The sequence below is a fragment of the Drosophila virilis genome, chromosome X (genome assembly GCF_030788295.1).
Source record: "Drosophila virilis strain 15010-1051.87 chromosome X, Dvir_AGI_RSII-ME, whole genome shotgun sequence".
NCBI lineage: Eukaryota > Metazoa > Arthropoda > Insecta > Diptera > Drosophilidae > Drosophila > Drosophila virilis.
The window spans coordinates 3,288,349-3,308,166 of NC_091543.1; the positions used below are offsets into that span (position 1 = coordinate 3,288,349).

Sequence of the window (19,818 nt, forward strand, 5' to 3'; positions counted from 1 at the left end):
GTGCCATAAAGTGCCCAGCCCGAAGACCCTTTTCACATACAGCTCTCAAACTTGATGTGTGGCTGCCATTCTGCCCAAATCTGTGCTCAGCCAGAGCTAAGCTAAAGCTCTTAGACGCCACATGCTTAATAGATTAGAGTTATTTGCAAATTCAAATGGATATCGACTCAGAATGAGACACTTTGAGTAATTATCGATATTTTGATAGGCCTTCTGTAGAGAGTATTGCCTGGGGGAGATATGGTCATATATATATATATTTATATTCTTATGGATATCGATGAAGCATTCGGTTTCTCTACACTAGCTTCGCCTGAGGTAGATGTTTTCATACATATATATCTATATCGATTAAGTAATCGATACTTTGAATAGTTATCGATTCTTTATGTTTTCTGTAGAGTATTGCCTGGGGGAGATATATTTATTCATATATTTATATTGCTAAGTATATCGATTAAGCATTTGATACCTTGAATAGTTATCGATACTTCGATAGGTTTTCTCTACACTAGCATCGAGTGGGAGACATATGTTCATGTACAGGGTATCTTAAGGTTCATCTCAATGCTGCCTTGCTCTTATTTTTTTTAGGTTCGTGTGCGGCAGGCGACGCCGTGAGTTGGATTTAATAAATTCTAATGTTTGCTTACCGTGGCCGAAAGGCTTTCAACCTGTAACCGCACAGCCCTGGCCAGCATAGGCGGAGCCGAGCAGCTGGCTACACGAGAGGGCGTTCGAGTGGGTGTGGGCGTGGGGTCAACGGGTCAACGGATGGTCTGAGGCTGCCGTGCGAGTAGCTGCTGCAGCTGCAGCAGATTTACTTTTATTGCAAATTGCAGCGCCGCAGGAAGGATGCGTCCTGCACTTACACACACTTACACACACCCAGACACACATGTGGACACATGCTGCTGGCAGCTGAGATGATGTAGACATTCAAATGAATGAGTGTTGCAACAACTGGCAGCAGTCCAGAGCCAGCTGGGCAACCAAATGGCCGCTGAGTCAGGGAAGGGGAGAGGCGCATGACTTTTCCGGGCTAAGCAGCTCCGAGTGCTGCACAAATATTTTGCCTTGTTATATACCCGAAACGCATTGAAAATGTTTAAAATGGCGTATAATGGAGGCAGATATTCCCACGCGGAAGCAAGTCCAACTAGCCATGTCTGTAAGTTCGTCCCGATCTTCGAGAGAGACTCGATGTGTTAAGATGAAGCTTCTGAGAAATCATCGATAACTTTCCGCGCTGCCAAGATATCGATAAATATCGATAACTCGAGACTGTTTAGTCCATAGAAACAAGGAACATTTCATAAGAGCTAGAGACTCGAAATATAAAGATGAAGAATCTGACAAATTATCGATAACTGTCCGTGCTGCCAAGATATCGATAAATATCGATAACTCAAGAATACTTGTAGCTTGAATCACGAAATTCGACATGCAGCTGCCCGTTTAGTCTAAAGAGACAAGGAACATTTCATACTTGGGATCGGACAATTTATGACAGAGCACATTTCTAAAGGAAGCTGCAATATTTGGGCCAGGGCATCTGCTCGTCGGGCGCTGCCGACTGCTTAGTTTTTCTTTTGGCTAGCCAGACAGACAGACAACAGTTGGGTGTAAGAAGAAGAGGCCATTGGAACTGGTCAAGTCGTTGCCATTTTAATTAGTAAAAGGATTTATCCGAGGGCAGACGGCGAATGGGCAGCTGCATCCAAAGCTGAACGCAGCTGCCTGCAATTTTGTTAATACCTATTTGTATGGGGTTGGGCAGTTGGGTGGACTTTAATGGGAAGAGATGGCGGCTGATTGGGTCGCTAGCGCACCCAGGTCCAGGGCTTGTACCAATTGCGACGGCCACGCTCCTTGGTGTTGGCCTGCATGTACGGCGCCGGCATCGCTTTGGGCGTCGCGACCGGCAGCTGTTGCCGCTGCCGCTCCTCCTCGGCCAGCTGATCGATATGCTCCTGGGTGGCCAGGCCGATGCACTGCCGGTACTCGTCCATCGCATCGAAGCACTGGAACGACTGCTGTCGATGTTTCTGCAGGCAGCGCAGCAGCTGCGTTGCGACGCCCGTGCAGGGCATTTGTGGTTCCTCCTTGAAGTGGCGCTTTGTGTGCTCCACCAGACGATCGAACTCCAGACAAATCGCCTCCGGTGACCTGGCGGATGGATATAAGTCACAATGTAAGACTCTGTCTTATACTCTCACTCATCGATTGACTCACATGCGCTGTATGTCCTCTATGGCGCTGAGTACGCTGCCCTTTTTTGGCTTGGAGGGCATCACGCTCTTTGGCTGCGTCTTGGCCTTGCCCGGCAGCTCCTTTGGTGGCGGCGCCGCTTCCAGCCTGTCTCCCATCAATATTTTGAATGATCGTATTGATATTTGAAGTTCCCGCTTCCGCCAGAAAACTATTCCAAAATGTTCTGTGTATTTTGATTTTCAGTTTGTGTATGTGTTGAGCTTTTTTTTTTCTTTCTATAACTCTCGATATGACATGACTAGCTGTCGCTAGTGCTAGCCGCCCACTTTTCCAATTTTCCACTTTTCCACTTTCCACTCGACGATTTCCCCTGTCAACCCCAGGCAGAACGAGCACCATATGGAAAGCGATTTCTCTTTTCTTCATCATGCTTTTATTTCAAGTTATTTACTACACTCTACTGACGAGCAATTACCCGGCTATGCGCGGTGCACAGCCGTTGACTCTCATCTTCCATTGAGGCGGGGTGGATTTTGCACAAGGTCTGCAAAACGTCTCAAATTTTCACAGAGATCTTTGAAATGAGTTTAATATGAATCGAAAAAGAAACAGAAATGTTTTTTACACTCGATTTTCGCCAATTTTCGACAAAAGCAGGTGGAATTTCCCAAAAACCTTAATTTACCTTTTCTTCTTTTCTTATCTTCCTACTCTTTGGCTTTCCCAACTAGAATTATGCGATTCTTAGCCAAGATCTTTCTTTGACTTTCCATCGAAGTTTCGCCTGTTTCGAACCCTTTCGAACCTTCGACTCCCATTTTCCGCAAGTGCAGTGGATTTTTCGGCTGAGCTTAATGAGCGTATCGCCTAAGAAATTAAATAATTCCTTGCAACAAGTTTTGCCTATTTTCAACTATTAAAGAAGAGAATGGAATAGTTTTCATATAAAATTGTGCATATTTCACCTATTTTCCACAAAAGCGAGTGGATTTAATCGATTTCGGCTGTGTTAGAAGGCAGCTGCCTAGCTTGAATCGGGTAACTTTCGTAACGCCAGCCATATATTATTCACTGAAGAGTTTCGTCTTTGTCAGGAAGTGTGAGATAAAGATAAAGAAGAAGAAGCATGCAAGTGCCTAAAACCGAAAGCTGTTTACAAACATTTATCTCGAATGATGATAATGCCATAATAAATGCCTTGAGGCAAAACTTTATTCATTTCATCAAAACAATATAATATATGCTCGAATATGGAGCACTTTATCATTGTTCTGAAGAATGCTCTCCCCCCGCCTCCCCGCACCATCGCTTCCTCAACCCACACTCACCAACAAGCTATGCAATATGCCAGTGTTGTAAAGTTTTGTATTTTGAATTTTGAATTTGGTTTAATTGCGCGTTTAGGCGCAAAGTTTTGTGTTAACGCCACAAAAGTTGAGCCGCAGCCCTGACAAGTCCCTCTTCAGCTTCTTCCTCTTTCTCTTCCTCTGCTTCTGCTTGGTTTTTCTTCCTCTTGACACTGTCAATTGCAGGCTGCACTTCATCATTACGAGCGGAGGGAGGGCTGGGGGTGGGGGGCACAGTCAGACAGGGACTGTGTGGCCAGCGCACCTGGTCGGGGCTCGGGGGCAAAGAAAAACTTCGGACATAAACGAAACTCAAGAAGTTCATTTTGTTTGTTGTTGCGATGAATTTCGTTATTGGAATTTTCATTGGCCACAAAAATACTTTTTCGATTAAACTTTAACGGCGCGTGAAATGCCCGGCACGCCCCAAAAGCTAAGCACAGTCCCAATGCCAAATCAGAAAATGATTAATTGGAAAATTTGACCGGACCCTGGAAAGTTCGCTTGACCCCATCAAATGCCAAATGCCAAATGGCAATTAGTGCAAATATTTCACCTGACAGCTAATGGATATACATGCGTAACGCTCTCGGCAATTGTAGCCACACGAGGAATGCGAAATATCAAAGCACAAATTGCAATATGGATTGAAAAATCGGCAACAGGGGAAACTCGTTAACAAACCTGGGCGACAAAGGCCCAATTCTCCTTAGACCCAAATTCAACGGATGTCAGATCCAGCTAAACCGAAAACTGCAATTGGCAGCTGAACTTCTGGCCTAAAGCATTTGGTACTCCAGCCCGTAACAGAGCTTGGCCCAAATGCCCCCAATCTCCCCGCCACGCCCCGCTCCCATCTGCAGCACACAATCACAGCATAAGCTATAAATGAGTTTTCAGTTCGGTTCCAGCGCACAAACTGCATCAGTCTGTGAAAAGCTGATGCTGAGCTGAGATTTGTATGCGAGTGTGTGCCGCAACACGGTATCTTTCGGATGCCAAACACAGTCTACAGTGTAGAGCTTTGCGTTTGGTCAAAAATTAAAAAAAAAAAAAAATATAAGAAATTACGGTCATCGAGAATATGTATATTCGATGAAGTCGGAGGTCTGCTTCCATGCTTTACACATTCAATGGAAAATTTATAAGGCTGTTGCTATAAGATATATATTTTATATAAAGGCACGATTGGATAAGCGCCTGCTGATAACTATATTGGATATTGAATAATTGTGAATTGATTGATTTTAAGTTTGGTAATCATATTTTGAGAAACAAACAAGTTGTTGATACAAGAACCTAAGCCTCGAGTCTTTCCTCTACCACTCGCAGTTTCCACCCGCAACAGTGGAAAATATGTGGAATAAGTTTGCATAGAATCTCTATATTAATCTTCATAGCAGTACGAATGCATTTAAATGGCTCACTAGTGTGGAAAAGTATCAGAAAAGACTTTCTACATTCATCAGAACTTGAATTAATAAAGTTCTAATAAATGAATATTCGAATACTCTTTTGTCTCATTCCTCAATGGAAGAGGCCCTGCCATTTATTATATTCTTTAAAATTTCTGTTAGTTTTGGCTTGGAACAATCCATTTGTTCATATCGAACATTTAGTTAAGCGCAGGACAAGTTTTTCCAAAAGAAATTGTCGTCAAGCTGTGAGACTTGCGTTCACAATTGCCATGGAAGGCATTCGCATGGCAGGAACTCAAGTTTTAACAGCTTTTTTTTTTTTTTTTTTGTTGAAACAATTTAGTACAGTTGTGTCCAAAATAAATATGTTAGAGTGAGGTTAGGTGCTCGCCACAAATCCAAAACTGAATTGAAATATGTGATGCTGCGATATGATATCATGTTGGATCCATTCAAAGGACGAAGCACGTATATGGGGGTATATGGCGAATCCTTTCAACCAGGGCATCATCCGTCATCGGCCTATCGACGACCATGCGGTCCGGATAGGCGGCGGCACTTCTCGTGGCGACAATTGTGCACATAGGGATTCAGCTGATGGCGATGCCACCAGTGCAGATCGGGCGCGTTGCGCAGGGCCAACTGAAACGCCTTAAACTGGCCGAGCGTGATAAAGTTGCGCTTGGGGCAATGCGCGTCATGATGATATTCGCAGAGCTGATCGTACACCCAGATGCGGCGATTGCAATAGCGTATATTGTTGTTATGCGAGGGGGCACGCTTCAGAAACATCTCGATCTCCGGCCGAAAGAGCAGCCGGCCCAGTCCATTGATGGAGGTGTGCTGCCGCAGCTGGAGCAGCGCCTCCAAAGGAATGCTATCGAACCGAACGCAGCCGAGCAGCTGCTCGGTGTGGGAGCAGCGCGCCTGATAGTCATGATGGAGCCAGAGTATGACAGCGATCAGAACCTCCACCTCGGAGTTGACGCATATGTTGGGCGAGTCGAGCAGCGAGACGAGCGCATTGGGCCACAGATTGAGAAAGTCCTTGGTGCCGATCAGCGTGAGGAAATACTTGTGGACGCGCAACGTCTTGCGAAAGGGCACATAGACGTTCAGCTTGTGCAGACCGAAGAACATGTGAAAGCCGATCTCCTCGCGCGCCGTATACGGATCCCGAAACTCGACCATAAACTGATCGATCAGCACCTGAATCTTCAGATACATGGCCGCCTTAAAGACGCTCATCAGCATCGGCGGCAGCACCACCTCGTTCGGTTTCGCCATCCACTTGTATATGATCATAAAGGCCTCGAGACTGACATCGCAGGCGGGCAGGCCGTAGGCCATGCCGTGCTTGCCGCGCGCAAAGAAATCGCAATTGTGCTGCAACAGCTCCAGATCGCACTGCACCTCGGTGGGGCCAATTATCACCGTCACCACATATTTGGGCTTCGGATTAACTTGGCGCACAATTGCCGCCGCCCTCTGCGCCTCCGCCAGCCGGGCGCGACGCTCAGCCATCGTTGTCGGCTGTACGTCCAAATAGAGGCGACGATACTGTTTGCCCAGCTTCAGTATGATGATCCTGGAGCGCGGTATGTGTATGTAGATCGGCTGTTGGTTTGCCGGCGTGTACTTCTCCTGCTGCACATGCTCATTACCACAGGACATGTTCGAAAGCTTGTCGTTTGAAACCTTATGCAATCAGAAAAAAACTAATAAAGAAAGCGCGCTTCGCTTTGGTTTTTTCATTGAAACATATTTCCTTACTTACAAGTCGAATAGAGGAATATTAGATTTCGGTCGGATTACGTCTGAATCGCACAATGACACAGCGTGAAAAAAAGTATCCGGCCCGTTGCCAGGGCTGAAGTCAATTCACAAACAGTGCTGCCCATTTGCTGCGAAACGTGCAGCCCATATCGATTGGCAAATCCTCTTTCGATTAGCTTTTAGCAATAACAACAGCAAAAACGCTGAAAAATACTGCCAATACACGATTCATTGCGGAGTTAAGCTCAGGTTAAGACCTTTAGCGAAAACTGAGCACTATTTTTGGGTTCTACTAGAGCTTGAGATAGCTTATATCGATACTTTGATTTTAATTAGCGTATCGATGTGGATTTGATTATAATTTAAGGCTTATAGAAAAACGAAACGAACGAAAGCTCCAGCAAATTTTTGCATTTATAGCTAAATCAAAGCCTAGACTTGTTAGTCAGCCAAGCAAATTACTAAATTGCTTAAATTTAAACATAATTGCGCTCAAACTCTGCACTCCGCACCACGTGCTGCGATCATGTTCGAAACTAAAGATTATAATCAACATGAAAATCAAGCGGCAAAACTTTTAGCGCCCCCCCCCCCCCCCCCCCCCCCCCCACTATCCAACAATCCTAAGCCAATACTCCACGTAATCCCTGGCAGTTTTTCATCCACAGGCAACTGCAGCTGCTGCCACGCCCACCACGACAAGTGGCTGTCCCGCGGGCCACAGCTGGGCAAAGTCACAGCAGGCGCCAGACACGTTTCAACATGCTTGTGGCACGCGAAACCGCACAAAATGTCGTAACTCCGACCCGACTCTGACTCCGGCTCCTGCTCCGGCTCCAGCTCCCGCTCCCGCTCCCGCTCCATTATCCCTTTCATGCTCTGCGCGAATTTTTCGCACATTCATTTTTCCTTGCAGTTTGTTTTTTTTTTTTTTTGCTATATTTTTCAGCATATAGTACATTTTTTGTTCAAGTTGAAAAGTTTCACATACTCCCGTCACGTAATGCATGCGTGTGTCTGTGTGGGTGTCGAGTTACGCAGTGTGTGGGCCCCGGCTGCATATGCATGGCGTGCGAGCCGCTAATTTATGTCTGACATTAGAATGCAATCATATTCACTTACAAAACAAAAAAAAGGGAGTATAAAATAGAAGACAGCATAACTTTTCGCTTTTGTAATAGTTTTGATATCGCTTTGACTTTTCATTCCCTTTAATTGCCGCACAATTGCCCGACCGCATGCGAGGCTACAGGCACGCGACGATCTGCAGCGTTGCCAGACTGCGTGCAACCAAAGTGTGGCCGCACGCGTGCGCCACCCGCTCGCAACCAGTGTGGCCCATTCAGCTAGTTTTTTTTTTTTTGCTATGTTCAAGGTAAAGTGTTGCGGCTAGTTGCGATTCAGGCATATTTGGCATTTTTTATGTGCGAAAGCTGCGAACCTGTTCGAAACTGGAATTCTAAACTATTTAAAATAATGCAGCGTAACTTAAAGCCAGTTAATTTTGCTGTACTTGCGAATTATGCCAATTAAAACTATGAAAAAGTGCCAAGCAGAAGCTTGTAGATTGTCGGCTCAACTGTAGCTCTAGCATCGCCTTAGAGGAGATTGCCAGTCAACTGAAAAGGCGAAAGTATTTGAAAAAAAAACAAAATACAGTTCAAATATTAGCTGCATTGCTTCCCAGTTCAGCTGCATGGGAAGCAGCGCATAAGGTGGCAGCTCCTTGAATTTGCCCTGAACAAGCCTGTGCACAACCTTGTCAATTTGTGTTTTAAAAGCTGATTCAGCTATTTTTTAGAACTTAACTCTTTTCTTTGCAGCGACAGCTGGCAACGCTGCCGCAAAGGCGTTGCCATATGGCGCGGGCAACAGCGTCTCAAGATGGCGGCGCGCGCTCCAGTGTTAACAGATGTTTAGTATTATTATGTTATTTAGTGCTTACTATTATTATGATATTATGTGTCTGCCTGTGTGTGGGGGTAAATGGGCTGGTCTGCGTTCGGCTGACCTTTGACATGTGTCGTCCCGCATGAATATAAGCCGCAAAAGGATTTTCGACAGCGCCTGCAAAATGTGAAAACCAAAGAATTATTGCCCTGTCCCTGACCCGCATGGCCAACAGACTGTGCACCACCATCAGCTCCACTCGGCAGTCCCACACACATCGCCCCGTTCCGTTCCGCACCGTCCCGCGCTGCCTCATTGTCGCATAATCCCAGGCAACGTGACCCAGCTGACAGTTTACAATTTGCACAGCAGCAGCAAATGTTACGTGCCAGCTATCCAAGCGGCCCGCCCCCTCCGAGCCGTCGCCCCTTTTTGCTGGGAGGTGTTTGGTTAAGCACATAATTAATACGAAATTTGATTGCCTTTGCCGCGATGGGGCAACACTGGCCGGGCCCAGAATATAACCTATAAAAGAGAGTGTGTGTGTCGACTGTGTGTAAAAGTGAAAGTCAAATTAAAGCAAACTCTGCTCGCTGCTGGCATTACCGCTGCTGCGGCTTGCCGCTTAAACGCTTGCGGTTTAATTAATCGTCTCATAGTCGATGTCAAGCCCCTCTCTCCCCCTCCCTCACCATCTCTTTATACTCTGTTGATAGCACGAAAAGGGGCATATGAGCTGTCAATTAAAAGCCAAGGACTCAAAACTTACAAACAATCTGTATGTGAATACTTCTCTAAAGCTGCTTCTCTTCAGGTGTTGGGGCTGGGCCACGCCCGCTATCCTCCTTAGATAATCTACTGAAAAGCGTCTTCATGAGCTGCCTACTCACAATGGTCTACAGTTTTAGAGCCATGGAATTTGGTGACCTATGCTGAATTTCTTAAGATATCAAGCCATGCTTGACCATCGCAGAAATCATTTTTACGCAGTCACAGTTTGACAGCCATTGCACTTTGTATTAACAGTTTAAGAGTCATCTCAACTAAAATCCATATGTTGCACGGTTTTAGAGCTATTGCATTTTTGGTAACGTCTGCTGATGAGCTGGTCTAGGCTGCGAGCCACGCCCACTCCCACACTATTACGCCTTTACAGTTTCAGAGTCACGATGCTTTTGAAAAAATCCTTGATTCATCCCAGCAAACATCGAAATCTGCCACAGCCAAGGCCAATCAAACTTTGTGGAAAGCCTGCCATCGAGCCACGCCTTCAGTCGCAAACGAGACACAGTTTGAGAGTCATAGGGACGCTTCTTTAGCTGCTTGGGGGAACATAGTGTATTTTGCAGTCGCTTAGACCTGACCGCGACTGCTTTGGCCTGACTTCCTGTCGGTCTGTGGTTTTTTTTCCGGGCTGATGACTCGCTTCAAATGGTTGCTTTTTAATATATGTATTTTCTTTTTGGGGTCGGCAAAAGTTCGGCAAACGGCGCCAGACGCGAGCCGAGCCCGGGGCGCCGGCGCCAGCGGCTGTCTCCAGCTGCCTGTCAGCAGATAAAAAGGAAAAGAGGAAAACGTGGAAACTAGTGAAAGAGAAAACTTTAACTTTTGTTGTGGTTGGCAGCCAGTTCTTATGGCCGAAAATAAATCAAGCGCCAAACTACTTTTGCCTGAAATGATTAATTAACTGCATTTGGTGCTCGGCCACGTTTTGCACTGGAGGCGATCACAGACCGAGCCCACGGACACAGAGCTGGGCGTGGGCGCCACTTCAACGTCTCCGTTAAGATATTATTAATGTGCTTGTTAGCCAGCGCCGCCCTGTCGCTCCTGGCAGCTCCATCATGTCCTGCAAAGAGAGAGGGTGAGAGAGAGAGAGAGAGAGAAAGGCATGAGTTATATGCGCGTTTTTTGTACTCCTCCAACTCCTCCCTATCCACGTCATCCTACTCATCCCCATCTCAATTAGCTATAAGCGTCGAGGCGTTGCTTTACGAGGCAATTGAAATTGGATACTGTTCCATTTACCTGAAGCGCTCCACTCTCTATCTCTCTCTCTCTTTCGTCAGCACCCTTCACAAATGTGGTCATACTTTTGCGCTGCCAGATTATTCACTTTTATTTGCCATTCACACAGAATGAACGCCTGTTTATGATCTTTTTTCAATTATAATTACTTGTGTTTGTTATTATTATAGAAAATTGACCACACATACCTGCACACTAGCCCAAAAGAGGGGTATTTTTTGCCTTCATATATGCTGCGAGGCAGTAAACGTCTCTGCGTGGACATTCGCCAGCCACATGTGGTCCAACAGCGAGCTGTAAAAACTTTGCGTGCTTGGTAAAAATTTGTTAAGCCTGTCAAAAAATGTAAATTCGCCCATGGAGGCAGAGGCAATTGTTGACAATGGCCTGAAAATTCATTTTTAAAGATCTCTGCCAACATTCAGTTGAGATGAGTTTCACACTTTTCGCAAAATTCACGCCTTCTGGGTGGAAAATGATGTGCGATAGTTTTGTGAACAAGGCTCAGGCTACACTTCAAGTGGAATACACTGAACTGGAATTCAATTTCACACGGAAAATGGGTGGAAAGGTAATGTGTAAATTTTGTAGCAATAAACTTGGTACATACAGTAAAATCTCTACAAACTAACAGTTTTTTCCACTAGATGGCAGCCTTATTGAAGTACCAAGCTTTCACGCAAGCTTTTCCAATGAAAACAAATATATAAAGTAAGCTAGAAATAAGGATATATGTTTGAAGTATTTGAATTAGAATTTGTCTTGCAGATCTGATCAATAACCGATTAGAGTGCTGCCCATCTGTAGGCTGTTAAATTGGAGCTGGGTGGCAACGCTGCGCTGCGCTTCGTTTGCATTTGCTTTCATTGCATTGAATTCGAATGGATGCGAAAATGCGTGAAAGCAAGTAAAACGTTTGACTTTAGCAAACGCGAATATGTTGCGAGGCATTTGAAATTAAAGATGCTTTTATTTTGGCTTCCAATTTCATTTGCAGCTGAAAATCCAATTAATGCTCTGCGTGTGCGCGTGTGTGCGTGTGTGCGTGTGTGTGGTGCTCCCAAAGGATAATAAGCAGCTTAGTTTCGAGCTCCCGGCGAACGCCTCAATGCGCAGCAACTATAAAGAAGTCGTAGAAAAGTTGTTAGTGCCAAAATCGAAGATTGGCCTGGGCAGCAGCAGCAGCAGCAGCAGCAGAAGGAGGCGGAGGCGAAGGCGGTCACATGGTCATGCGGCTGGAGCAGATTTCCCTCAGGTACAAAGAGATGAGAGAAAGAGAGAGCGAGAGAGAGAGAGAGAGAGAGAGGGAGAGAGGGAGAGAGGCGTCACTCGATATGATAATGATACAATTTCGATAAGGCTTAAACAGGGATTAGGCAACGGCAGCCCGACAGACGCCAGGATGAACGATGATATCAGCTAATTGGCAATGTTGCTGCTGCTGCTGCTGCTTCTTCGCTTCCCACTGCTGCGCCCTCTCTGCCCACTGCTGCTCCTTCTCTGCCCACAGCTGCGTCTGGCAAGAATAATGTCCAGTAAGCAGGCGCTGGCATTGCCATCAAAGTGCAGAACGCACTCGCCTCCTCCTGCTACTGCTGCTGCCCGGTTGCAAGTGACAATTTATTAATAAACAGCAGGAGCTGGAGTTGTAGCTGAAGCTGGACCAGGAGCAGTAGTCGGAAGGAGCACGCCCACGCCGGACTGCCAATTACCGCCCCAGCAATAAATTGCATGTCACTTGGCGGCGTCGCGTGGCATCCAGACTATACCAACCCCCCTACCCCTACCTCCCTTCCACACACTCACACCCCCCCGCCCCCTTGGTTGCCAATCAGAGCGAGCGACCAATGTGGCGTTTAATGGACTCCAATAAATTGTGGAGCCAACGTTTATTAGCCAACCGAAGCGAGTGCATTGCAAAAGATGAATTACTTGCGAGCTGCTCGACCAGAAAGCTGGTTGGATCCTGCATAACAAGAGCTCGCCTCAAGCCGAGGCTATTCGAAATTCATCAGCCAGAGTAGCAGACGCATCTATACTCTAGATAAGCATAGACAGACGAGTCGCAGGGGCCAGCTGTGCCCAAGCTGGTTTCAGCCGGGTCGGACTACTATATCAGCGGGTCGGATAACTATATAAAAGAAAAAACCTTAAGATATTCTCATTTTGATAGAAGAAACAACAAAGTGCGAAAATGTTGTTAATATAGGCAAAGAACATAGTTGAGAAAAATCAATAGATACATTTTTTCCATATCTATATAGTTGCCAGGTCTGCGACTCGAGTCGATTTGTATATAAAATTGTGACTTAAACTAAGTTGAAAGAAATTATTTTATAATTATACAGAGAAAGTTCTCTCTTGATTTCTTCGGTTATTTGAAAGACGTACGCTTGGAAGATTGTTGTTGAGTTGTTTCTTACAATATTTCCAAAACTTAATTATGTAAAATTCCTATGAATTGTAAAGCTAAAGAAAAGGTATAATAAAACTGTTGAGAAAGCATAAAAAGAAAATTAAATATGATAAATAGGTGGACTTTTTTTTGGGAATTCCTTCGACTATGTTTGGAAGCGCGCATTGCCATCCGCAGCGAAACGCCGACACGCTGCACGCTGGCTGATCGCGCTGTGACTGCCACGAAGCACACACACACACACACAAACACATCCGCACACACACACACACACATACACAATCAAAGCCTAGCTGTTACGAAATCAAATTAACCAAAGTGTGCAAAGGGAATGCGAAATTGGGCCAGGGGCATGTTGAAAAGGGAACGTGTGGTGCTGGACTATGGGCTGGGTGGAGGGGGGCGTGCATTGAATGCAGCTGCAGAGGCCGCAACCGCAGCCGGCAGCCGGCAGATGGCGTGCCAGTGCAGTGTGGCAACGCTTTCTTTGCGTTCTCAACTGTAAAGTAGGGTAGATTACATAGCTTTGAATGCTGCCAGGAAGATGTCAGCAGAAAGAAGAAGAAATAAAATGTTAGCGGTGTGGTGTGGGTAGGGTAGGCAAGGATAGGTTCGGGGGTGGGGCAGCAAAAGAAGCTAAAGTACAGCTATGCTGCGGGCTGCGGCGATGCGTCAGTTTGAACGGGGGGTGCGGCTCGTGGGTTTTGGTGGGAGGAGTGGAGGGGTGGAGGGGGTCTGGGGGGGCAGGCTGGCGCCAGTGAACCCAAGGAAAAGTCAACAGAAAGAAAACATTCGAATAGGAAGCCGCCGTCTCATAGACAAAACTAAAGAAAAAGGACAACGGGCGAGCTCAAGGCAAATATAAAAAAAAAAAAAAACCAGAGGAAAGGAAAGGAAAGGAAAGGCTAAAGGCCGGATACGTTTCAATGACAGACAGAGCGAACGACTGCCAGGGAGCGACTGGGCCAGTAACTCGAGTAATTGGTAGATTCCACCCCCTCAGCCCCTCTCTGGCATCCCTTTCACCCCTTTTGCAGCAAATGTGTCTTTGTCAGTGCGCCACTGGAGCATGCCACGTTTGCAGAGCGAGAGCGAGAGCAGGAGCGGGAGCGGGAGCATCTGGAGCTGTATCCAGCGCCAAGATGATGTCAACGCCGGGCAGACAGGCAGCCAGGCAGCCGGGCAAATGCCTCTGCATATCAAAAGTGAAACTTTGACATATAATTTTTCGCATGGATTTTCACTTTGACGGCATAAACGATGACAATGCCGCCTTTGAGCTCTCGCCCGATGACGCCCCTTCACAAAGTCACGCTGCGTGGCATTCAAATGAAAAAGGACATCCCGCACATAGCCACGACATGTGCTGATATCTTAGAAAAAGGACCTGGCTGCCGCCTTTTATCAACTTGGCAACACGCCTGGACAGACTCCTTTGATATCGCCCGACTCGCAAGGCACTAGATAATTGGCCCAGCACTTCCCTCTCTAGACTCCAAAAGTCGCTGCCCAAATGGGAATAATGGAGTTAGGTACGTTGCGCTAATACAATATTTGATGGCTTTGCAACACTGCAAGCCAGTTTCTTCAAGTGTTGCAAAACGGACAAGTCTTCAGTTGAAAGTTTGCAAAGTACAGGTTCGCACATTTATTCGATGGCTTTGCAACACTGCAAGCTAGTTTCTCCAAGTGTTGCAAAACGGACAAGTCTTCAGTTTAAAAGAATTGTCAACAACAAATGTTACTTTCTTCGATAGCTGCCCAAATTATTGGCCCCAGCTCGATAACTATCGGCATGCAGCTCGGATATATATTTTCAGTCTAGCTCCCGAAGATTATAAGAGCAGCGCACGTCCATGGTCGGCATGCAGTTGCTCGCGCAGCATTCGCAAATCAAGTTAACCTTATAAGTGCAGTGAATAAATATTTAAGAACTTATAAATATCCACTTTCATTTGGCTCATCATTTATAAAATGTCATTTTTATGCGCTAAGAGATCGGCCAAAAGAAGGTAAATACGTATTTACTCTTGCAGCGTCGCTGTGAGGCTTTCGAAAATTAGGTTAGAAACGATTTTCTATGCGTTGAATTTAAACGAATAAATATATATATGTTTTCTTGTCAATATTTGGAGTTCGCATTCGATAAAGTGAGGCAAGATAAGTGATAGCAATTTTAAATAATTTTTTTTCTGGCCCTTTTAGATGTATAAGAGATTGAGGTTGGAAACGATTCTCAAAAAAGTATTTAATTATTCACACATTTATATATGATGTCTATTTGTGTTAAGTATAACGAGCTATAGCTTTGGGTCTCTAGGTCTACACAAATAATGAGGTTGTGTGTGTGTGTGAGTGTATGTTAGTGTGTGTAAATGACTTGCACTTTTTCAGCCCAATCTGGAGCACACACACACAGTTATAGAGGAGCTGCGCTGATTGGTCGCTTATCGCTTTGCCATTCACACAAAAGCGCGATCAGATGATGCAAAGCGCCTGCAGGCTGCAGTTGCCTGTGATTTACCAAAGAGAAAGAGAGAGAGAGAGAGAGAAGAGAGAGGGAGAGAGAGAGAGGAAGCAGTTAAAAAGCAAGTGACAAAGTCAGTCGTGTGTGCCGCAAGCAACACCTGCAACATGCCACCCACATTTGACTCGCGCTGGCATGCTGCCAACTTGGCTGGCCCATGGATAAAGACATCCATATAACTTATGGATAACTGACAGCCTAAATGGCTGCTCGATTTGCGTATCAATCGCAGACAAGTGCCAGCACGTTTATTGCATAGGGTATTTGGATGTCTGCTATTAATGGGAGTGCTCCGTCTCGGAGGAGGTGTCTGTGCTCGAGCCGCCCTCCAGCTCGAGCGCGGGTGTCACGCTCGTCTCCTTGTACGCAATTTGAATCGGTCTGGCAACTCTGGCAGCCTCCTCTTTTGCAGCCTCGGCCTCAGCCTCGGCGCGCAGCACCTCCTGCAGGCCGCCATTCAGCTCGACCATCAGCGAGCGAAAGTTGGCATCGGCCGGCCCATTTAACAGGGAGACGATCAGCAGCCGCTTGTCCAGCGGATTCGGCACGTCCAGCACGAAACGGCGGAACGCGGCACCGTTCTAAAAGAATGCACAGTTTATATAAGTATTAAGCTCATTGGAGCGGTGTCAAGACTTACGTCCTCGGGCCGGGGGGAGATGTGCGACTCCGGTGCGACCGCCAGCTCGAATATGACGCGGCGTCTGCGCGGCTCCAGAATTGATGCGTAAAGCGGATTTCTATTCGTATTTGTTGCGCGATCCATTGTGAAAAAGTTTGCCGGGCGGGGAGGTAGGATTGGTACAGCCCAGCCTGTGAATGACAGAGAGGCTGGCCAGTGTTGCACAACGTTTGCATAACTAACTGCATTTATAACACGGTGTTGTGCAACACAGCCAGCCACGTGCTCTTCCTCTCTCTCCCTGTCTCTCTCTGTCTTCCTGTCGCTTCCGTTTCTGCTGCTGTCGCCGCGTGTGCAACAATTTGAACAAAAAACAACGAAGGAAAAGGCAAAGGTTTAAATTCCCGAACCCCCTTCTGTGTGTGTGTGTGTGAAAGTGTGCGTAAATTTAGAAATTATGTTTTCTTGTCTTTTAATTAATAATCTCAAGGGAGTTTGCGGTCTGCTCCACATGCAGTGCCTGAAGTTCCAGGCCGACAAGCCTCTCAAGGATGAGCACTCGCATCTGTGTGTGAGTGTGTGAGTGTGTGTGTGTGCACAATGTGAACTTGTGGTAAACAATAGTCAAATGTGCTTATATAAAAGCAACTCATGAGAAACGAATGCCAGCTGCTGCTCCTCTGCTCTTGTGTGAGTTGACAATGTGATTTACATTTAATTAAAATCGTATTTACTCGTTAGATAAACAAACAAAGAAAGCTGACACAGGCACGCCCCATTTGGCTGGGGCACTCTTCATTTCTTTTCTTTCTTTCTTTTGGAGAAACAGCTGCTGCCGGATTAAGCTCCAAAAGTGTATACATCCATCAGGTGAGATGGAGGCAACGTTCGTCTTCGTCTGCCTCAGAGCTGCCTGTCACGTTGTCAGAAATTGTGTGAAAATATATGAAAAAAAAGCCCATCGATCGCAGGCATCGTTGGCCGCAAATAAATGGGCTCAAATAACGCAAATTTAATTCAATTGAAATGGCCAAAATGTAATTTGAGTGCAACTTGTTGCACGCAATTCGCGTCAGCAATAATTAACTAGAGTATGCCAGGCGGCAAGGTCTGCCCGGCTAACAGCTGCCCTGTAACTTATATGAGAAATGCATTCTTGATTAAGCGCGATGCTTATGAAATTTTCAGGGATCAAACTTGGCAACCCAAGACTTATGCTCTAACAAAGGGTATTTTACAGTATTCTCAGGAACGCAGCGAAGTATTCAAGAAGTGTACTTGTTCTCGATAAGTCCGCACTATACAGACGTCTACATCTGAGCTATGCACAGAATATCGCTTTTCGATAACGATTTATATAGATTATCAAGAAAATATGCCGTTTGCATGCGATCTATATAGAAGGGGATATATTCTCCACCTATGCCAAATTTGTTTTTCCCAGCTCTTGTTGGCTTTTACCTAAGCACAAAGAATCTCGTTACGATATCGATATTTATCGAGGCATTTAAAAAGTGATGTATTTTGAAAATATTTAGCTGCCAATTTGCTGTTCCTTGCTTTTGTAAGCTTCGAGAAAACACACAAAAGACTGCATTTCGATAACGATATTTATCGATTATATGCAATTTCAGGCAAGTTTATCGAAATATATACTATATTCATACAGAAGCGTCTATGTGCCTAATTTGGTATTCCTAGCTCTTGTAATCTCTCAGATATACTCAAGTGAGCGCATTTCGATAACGATATTTATCGATTATCAAGAAAATATGTCCCTTGCTGGCGTTTAGATAAAACATATATACCCTATTTAAGCATTTCAAAGGCGACCATCAATTTCATGCCTGGAAATTAAGCTGCGTTCGACTTTCAGCTCCAGCTCTTGCTGCTGTTCACTTCTGCTTAGGTCGGCTGTGAGCTGCTTGGCATTAAACTTTTGTTTATGCATGAGCATATCCCCAGAACAATAACAATCAAGTAAAAAGTTATTTAAATTGAAGATTTGCATATCAGACACCTCCATGTTCACTTTACAAGTTCTTGCTTAAGCTCTTGATTTCAGCAGCTGCAAATAAGTTTTCAATCGAATTGTGGCCTTCCAGCTGCCAGGCTCTGCTTAATTTAAAGCCCTGACTATTAGCCTCCCAATCAGCATTTAATATACTGGAAGTAATGTTTAATTGGACGCAAGTCGATTTCAATTCGATTCAATGCTTCAACTTTTCTAACTCCACCCTCTTCACGTGCTCATCTTTGCCAATAAGCCTTGAGGTCTGCTCGATAAACTATTCCCAGAGCCTTGTAGAGGGATTCATTATAGAATCATAGAAGAAGATGGTCCTGAAACCGAGTCTAGAAGGGTATAAAAACTTCGTATATCTTTATTTGCTTCTCAATTTCTTTTGTTTCTATTTTTCAGTTGTTGTGACGCACCTGGAATTCTCTTGCTGCTACCTGGAATTTCTTTAGTGTTCTAGCAGATGATTGACGAGCACATCCAAAACATATAATATGTATATATATAATTATATGTGTTGGCTGTGTTCCTCAGTCGTCTACTCAGCTCTACCCAAACGCCAGCTCTGCGAAGGAAAGCCCATAGTTTTTCTAAGAATCCAAAAGATTGACCGATTTACCATTCGTCTGTTATGGCTCACATCCATGTTCAGTTTGGGGGCTCCACGCAGAAAACGTAAGTGTATAAGCTCTACACCTCCATGTTCACTTTGATTTCGTTGACTTTCAGCTTTTGCTTGGCATATTGGCAGACGAATTGCGGGCATGTCCAAGACATATAATTTATATTTGAACTTATATGTTTTAGACGTGTTCAGGATTAGTCTCTCATTAGTCCACCTCCATGTTCACTTTAATCAATAGCTCGTGACTGAAAGAGGCGCAGATTAGTCGTGAGCACAGCTAAACATATAATTTTTTTTTTACAAGTTCTTATGTGTGTTAGCTGGGCTCATGATTCGTTTCGTTGTTCACTTTAATTTTGCTTAAATGAAGCTTTTATGCCCACAAATATTGGCAGCTGAATTGTGATCGCGTCTAAGACATATAATTTATACTTGACTTATATGCAGTAGATGTGATCGCGTTTCGTCGCAGCTCCATGCTCAGATTGGGCTCACCTCCATGTTCGTTTGTGATCTGTGCGGAATATTGGCAGCTGAATCGTGGGCACTTCTAAAATATATATATATATATATATATATATTTGTTGATAATTGAACTTATATATTTTAGCCGTGTTCCATGATTCGGCTGCTGTGCTCCTCCCGCCGCCATGTTCACTTTAATGTGCTGCCTGGATATGTAATTTTGAACAGTTAGCTGCTGTTCACCTCCATGTTCAGTTGGCCCAGTACATGGCAGCACATTTCCGGCGTTCCTCAGTGCTAATTTGTGTTGGCAACTCGTCTGATTTTGTGCATTTGTGCAGCTGACGGAAACGGAAATGGCAACATGCAATGCAACTCTGCGGCCAATAAAATCCTCAAAATTGCTGAGTAAGTTACAAAATGTTTTTGCACATATTTCAAGTCTGTCGGCCCTTCCGTTTGCCTTCCTCT

The 19,818-nt window shown here is 45.2% G+C and overlaps 3 protein-coding genes across 5 annotated transcripts; all 3 read right to left on the reverse strand.

Annotated features, from left to right (window-relative positions):
* Positions 1-1,646: 1,646 nt before the first annotated feature.
* Positions 1,647-2,485, reverse strand: LOC6634518 (uncharacterized). Its single transcript, XM_002058031.4, has 2 exons — positions 2,236-2,485; positions 1,647-2,169 (listed from the first exon to the last, which is right to left on the reverse strand). The coding sequence occupies exons 1-2, from the start codon at positions 2,367-2,369 to the stop codon at positions 1,824-1,826; spliced, it is 480 nt and encodes a 159-aa protein (XP_002058067.1). The 5' UTR covers positions 2,370-2,485; the 3' UTR covers positions 1,647-1,823.
* Positions 2,486-5,082: 2,597 nt separating this feature from the next.
* Positions 5,083-6,865, reverse strand: LOC6634517 (uncharacterized). Of its 3 annotated transcripts, none has more exons than XM_032440532.2 (2): positions 6,756-6,865; positions 5,083-6,676 (listed from the first exon to the last, which is right to left on the reverse strand). In XM_032440532.2, exon 2 carries the CDS (start codon positions 6,650-6,652, stop codon positions 5,501-5,503), a length of 1,152 nt encoding a protein of 383 aa, XP_032296423.1. In that variant the 5' UTR covers positions 6,653-6,676; positions 6,756-6,865; the 3' UTR covers positions 5,083-5,500. The 3 variants fall into 3 exon arrangements, with proteins under 3 accessions (XP_032296423.1, XP_070067254.1, XP_002058066.1); XM_070211153.1 differs by having other exon boundaries at positions 6,752-6,859; XM_002058030.4 differs by having other exon boundaries at positions 5,083-6,696; positions 6,756-6,854.
* Positions 6,866-15,350: 8,485 nt separating this feature from the next.
* LOC6634516 (uncharacterized) lies at positions 15,351-16,805 on the reverse strand. The gene is made up of 2 exons (XM_002058029.4): positions 16,256-16,805; positions 15,351-16,196 (listed from the first exon to the last, which is right to left on the reverse strand). Exons 1-2 carry the CDS (start codon positions 16,379-16,381, stop codon positions 15,894-15,896), a joined length of 429 nt encoding a protein of 142 aa, XP_002058065.1. The 5' UTR covers positions 16,382-16,805; the 3' UTR covers positions 15,351-15,893.
* Positions 16,806-19,818: the final 3,013 nt, after the last annotated feature.

Coding starts and splice junctions, on each gene's coding strand:
- LOC6634518 (XM_002058031.4), bottom strand. CDS start 2,369: ATGGGAGACAGGCTGGAAGCGGCGCCGCCACCAAAGGAGCTGCCGGGC. Junction 2,170..2,235: donor ATAGAGGACATACAGCGCAT/GTGAGTCAATCG, acceptor TCCATCCGCCAG/GTCACCGGAGGCGATTTGTC.
- LOC6634517 (XM_032440532.2), bottom strand. CDS start 6,652: ATGTCCTGTGGTAATGAGCATGTGCAGCAGGAGAAGTACACGCCGGCA.
- LOC6634516 (XM_002058029.4), bottom strand. CDS start 16,381: ATGGATCGCGCAACAAATACGAATAGAAATCCGCTTTACGCATCAATT. Junction 16,197..16,255: donor TCTCCCCCCGGCCCGAGGAC/GTAAGTCTTGAC, acceptor GCATTCTTTTAG/AACGGTGCCGCGTTCCGCCG.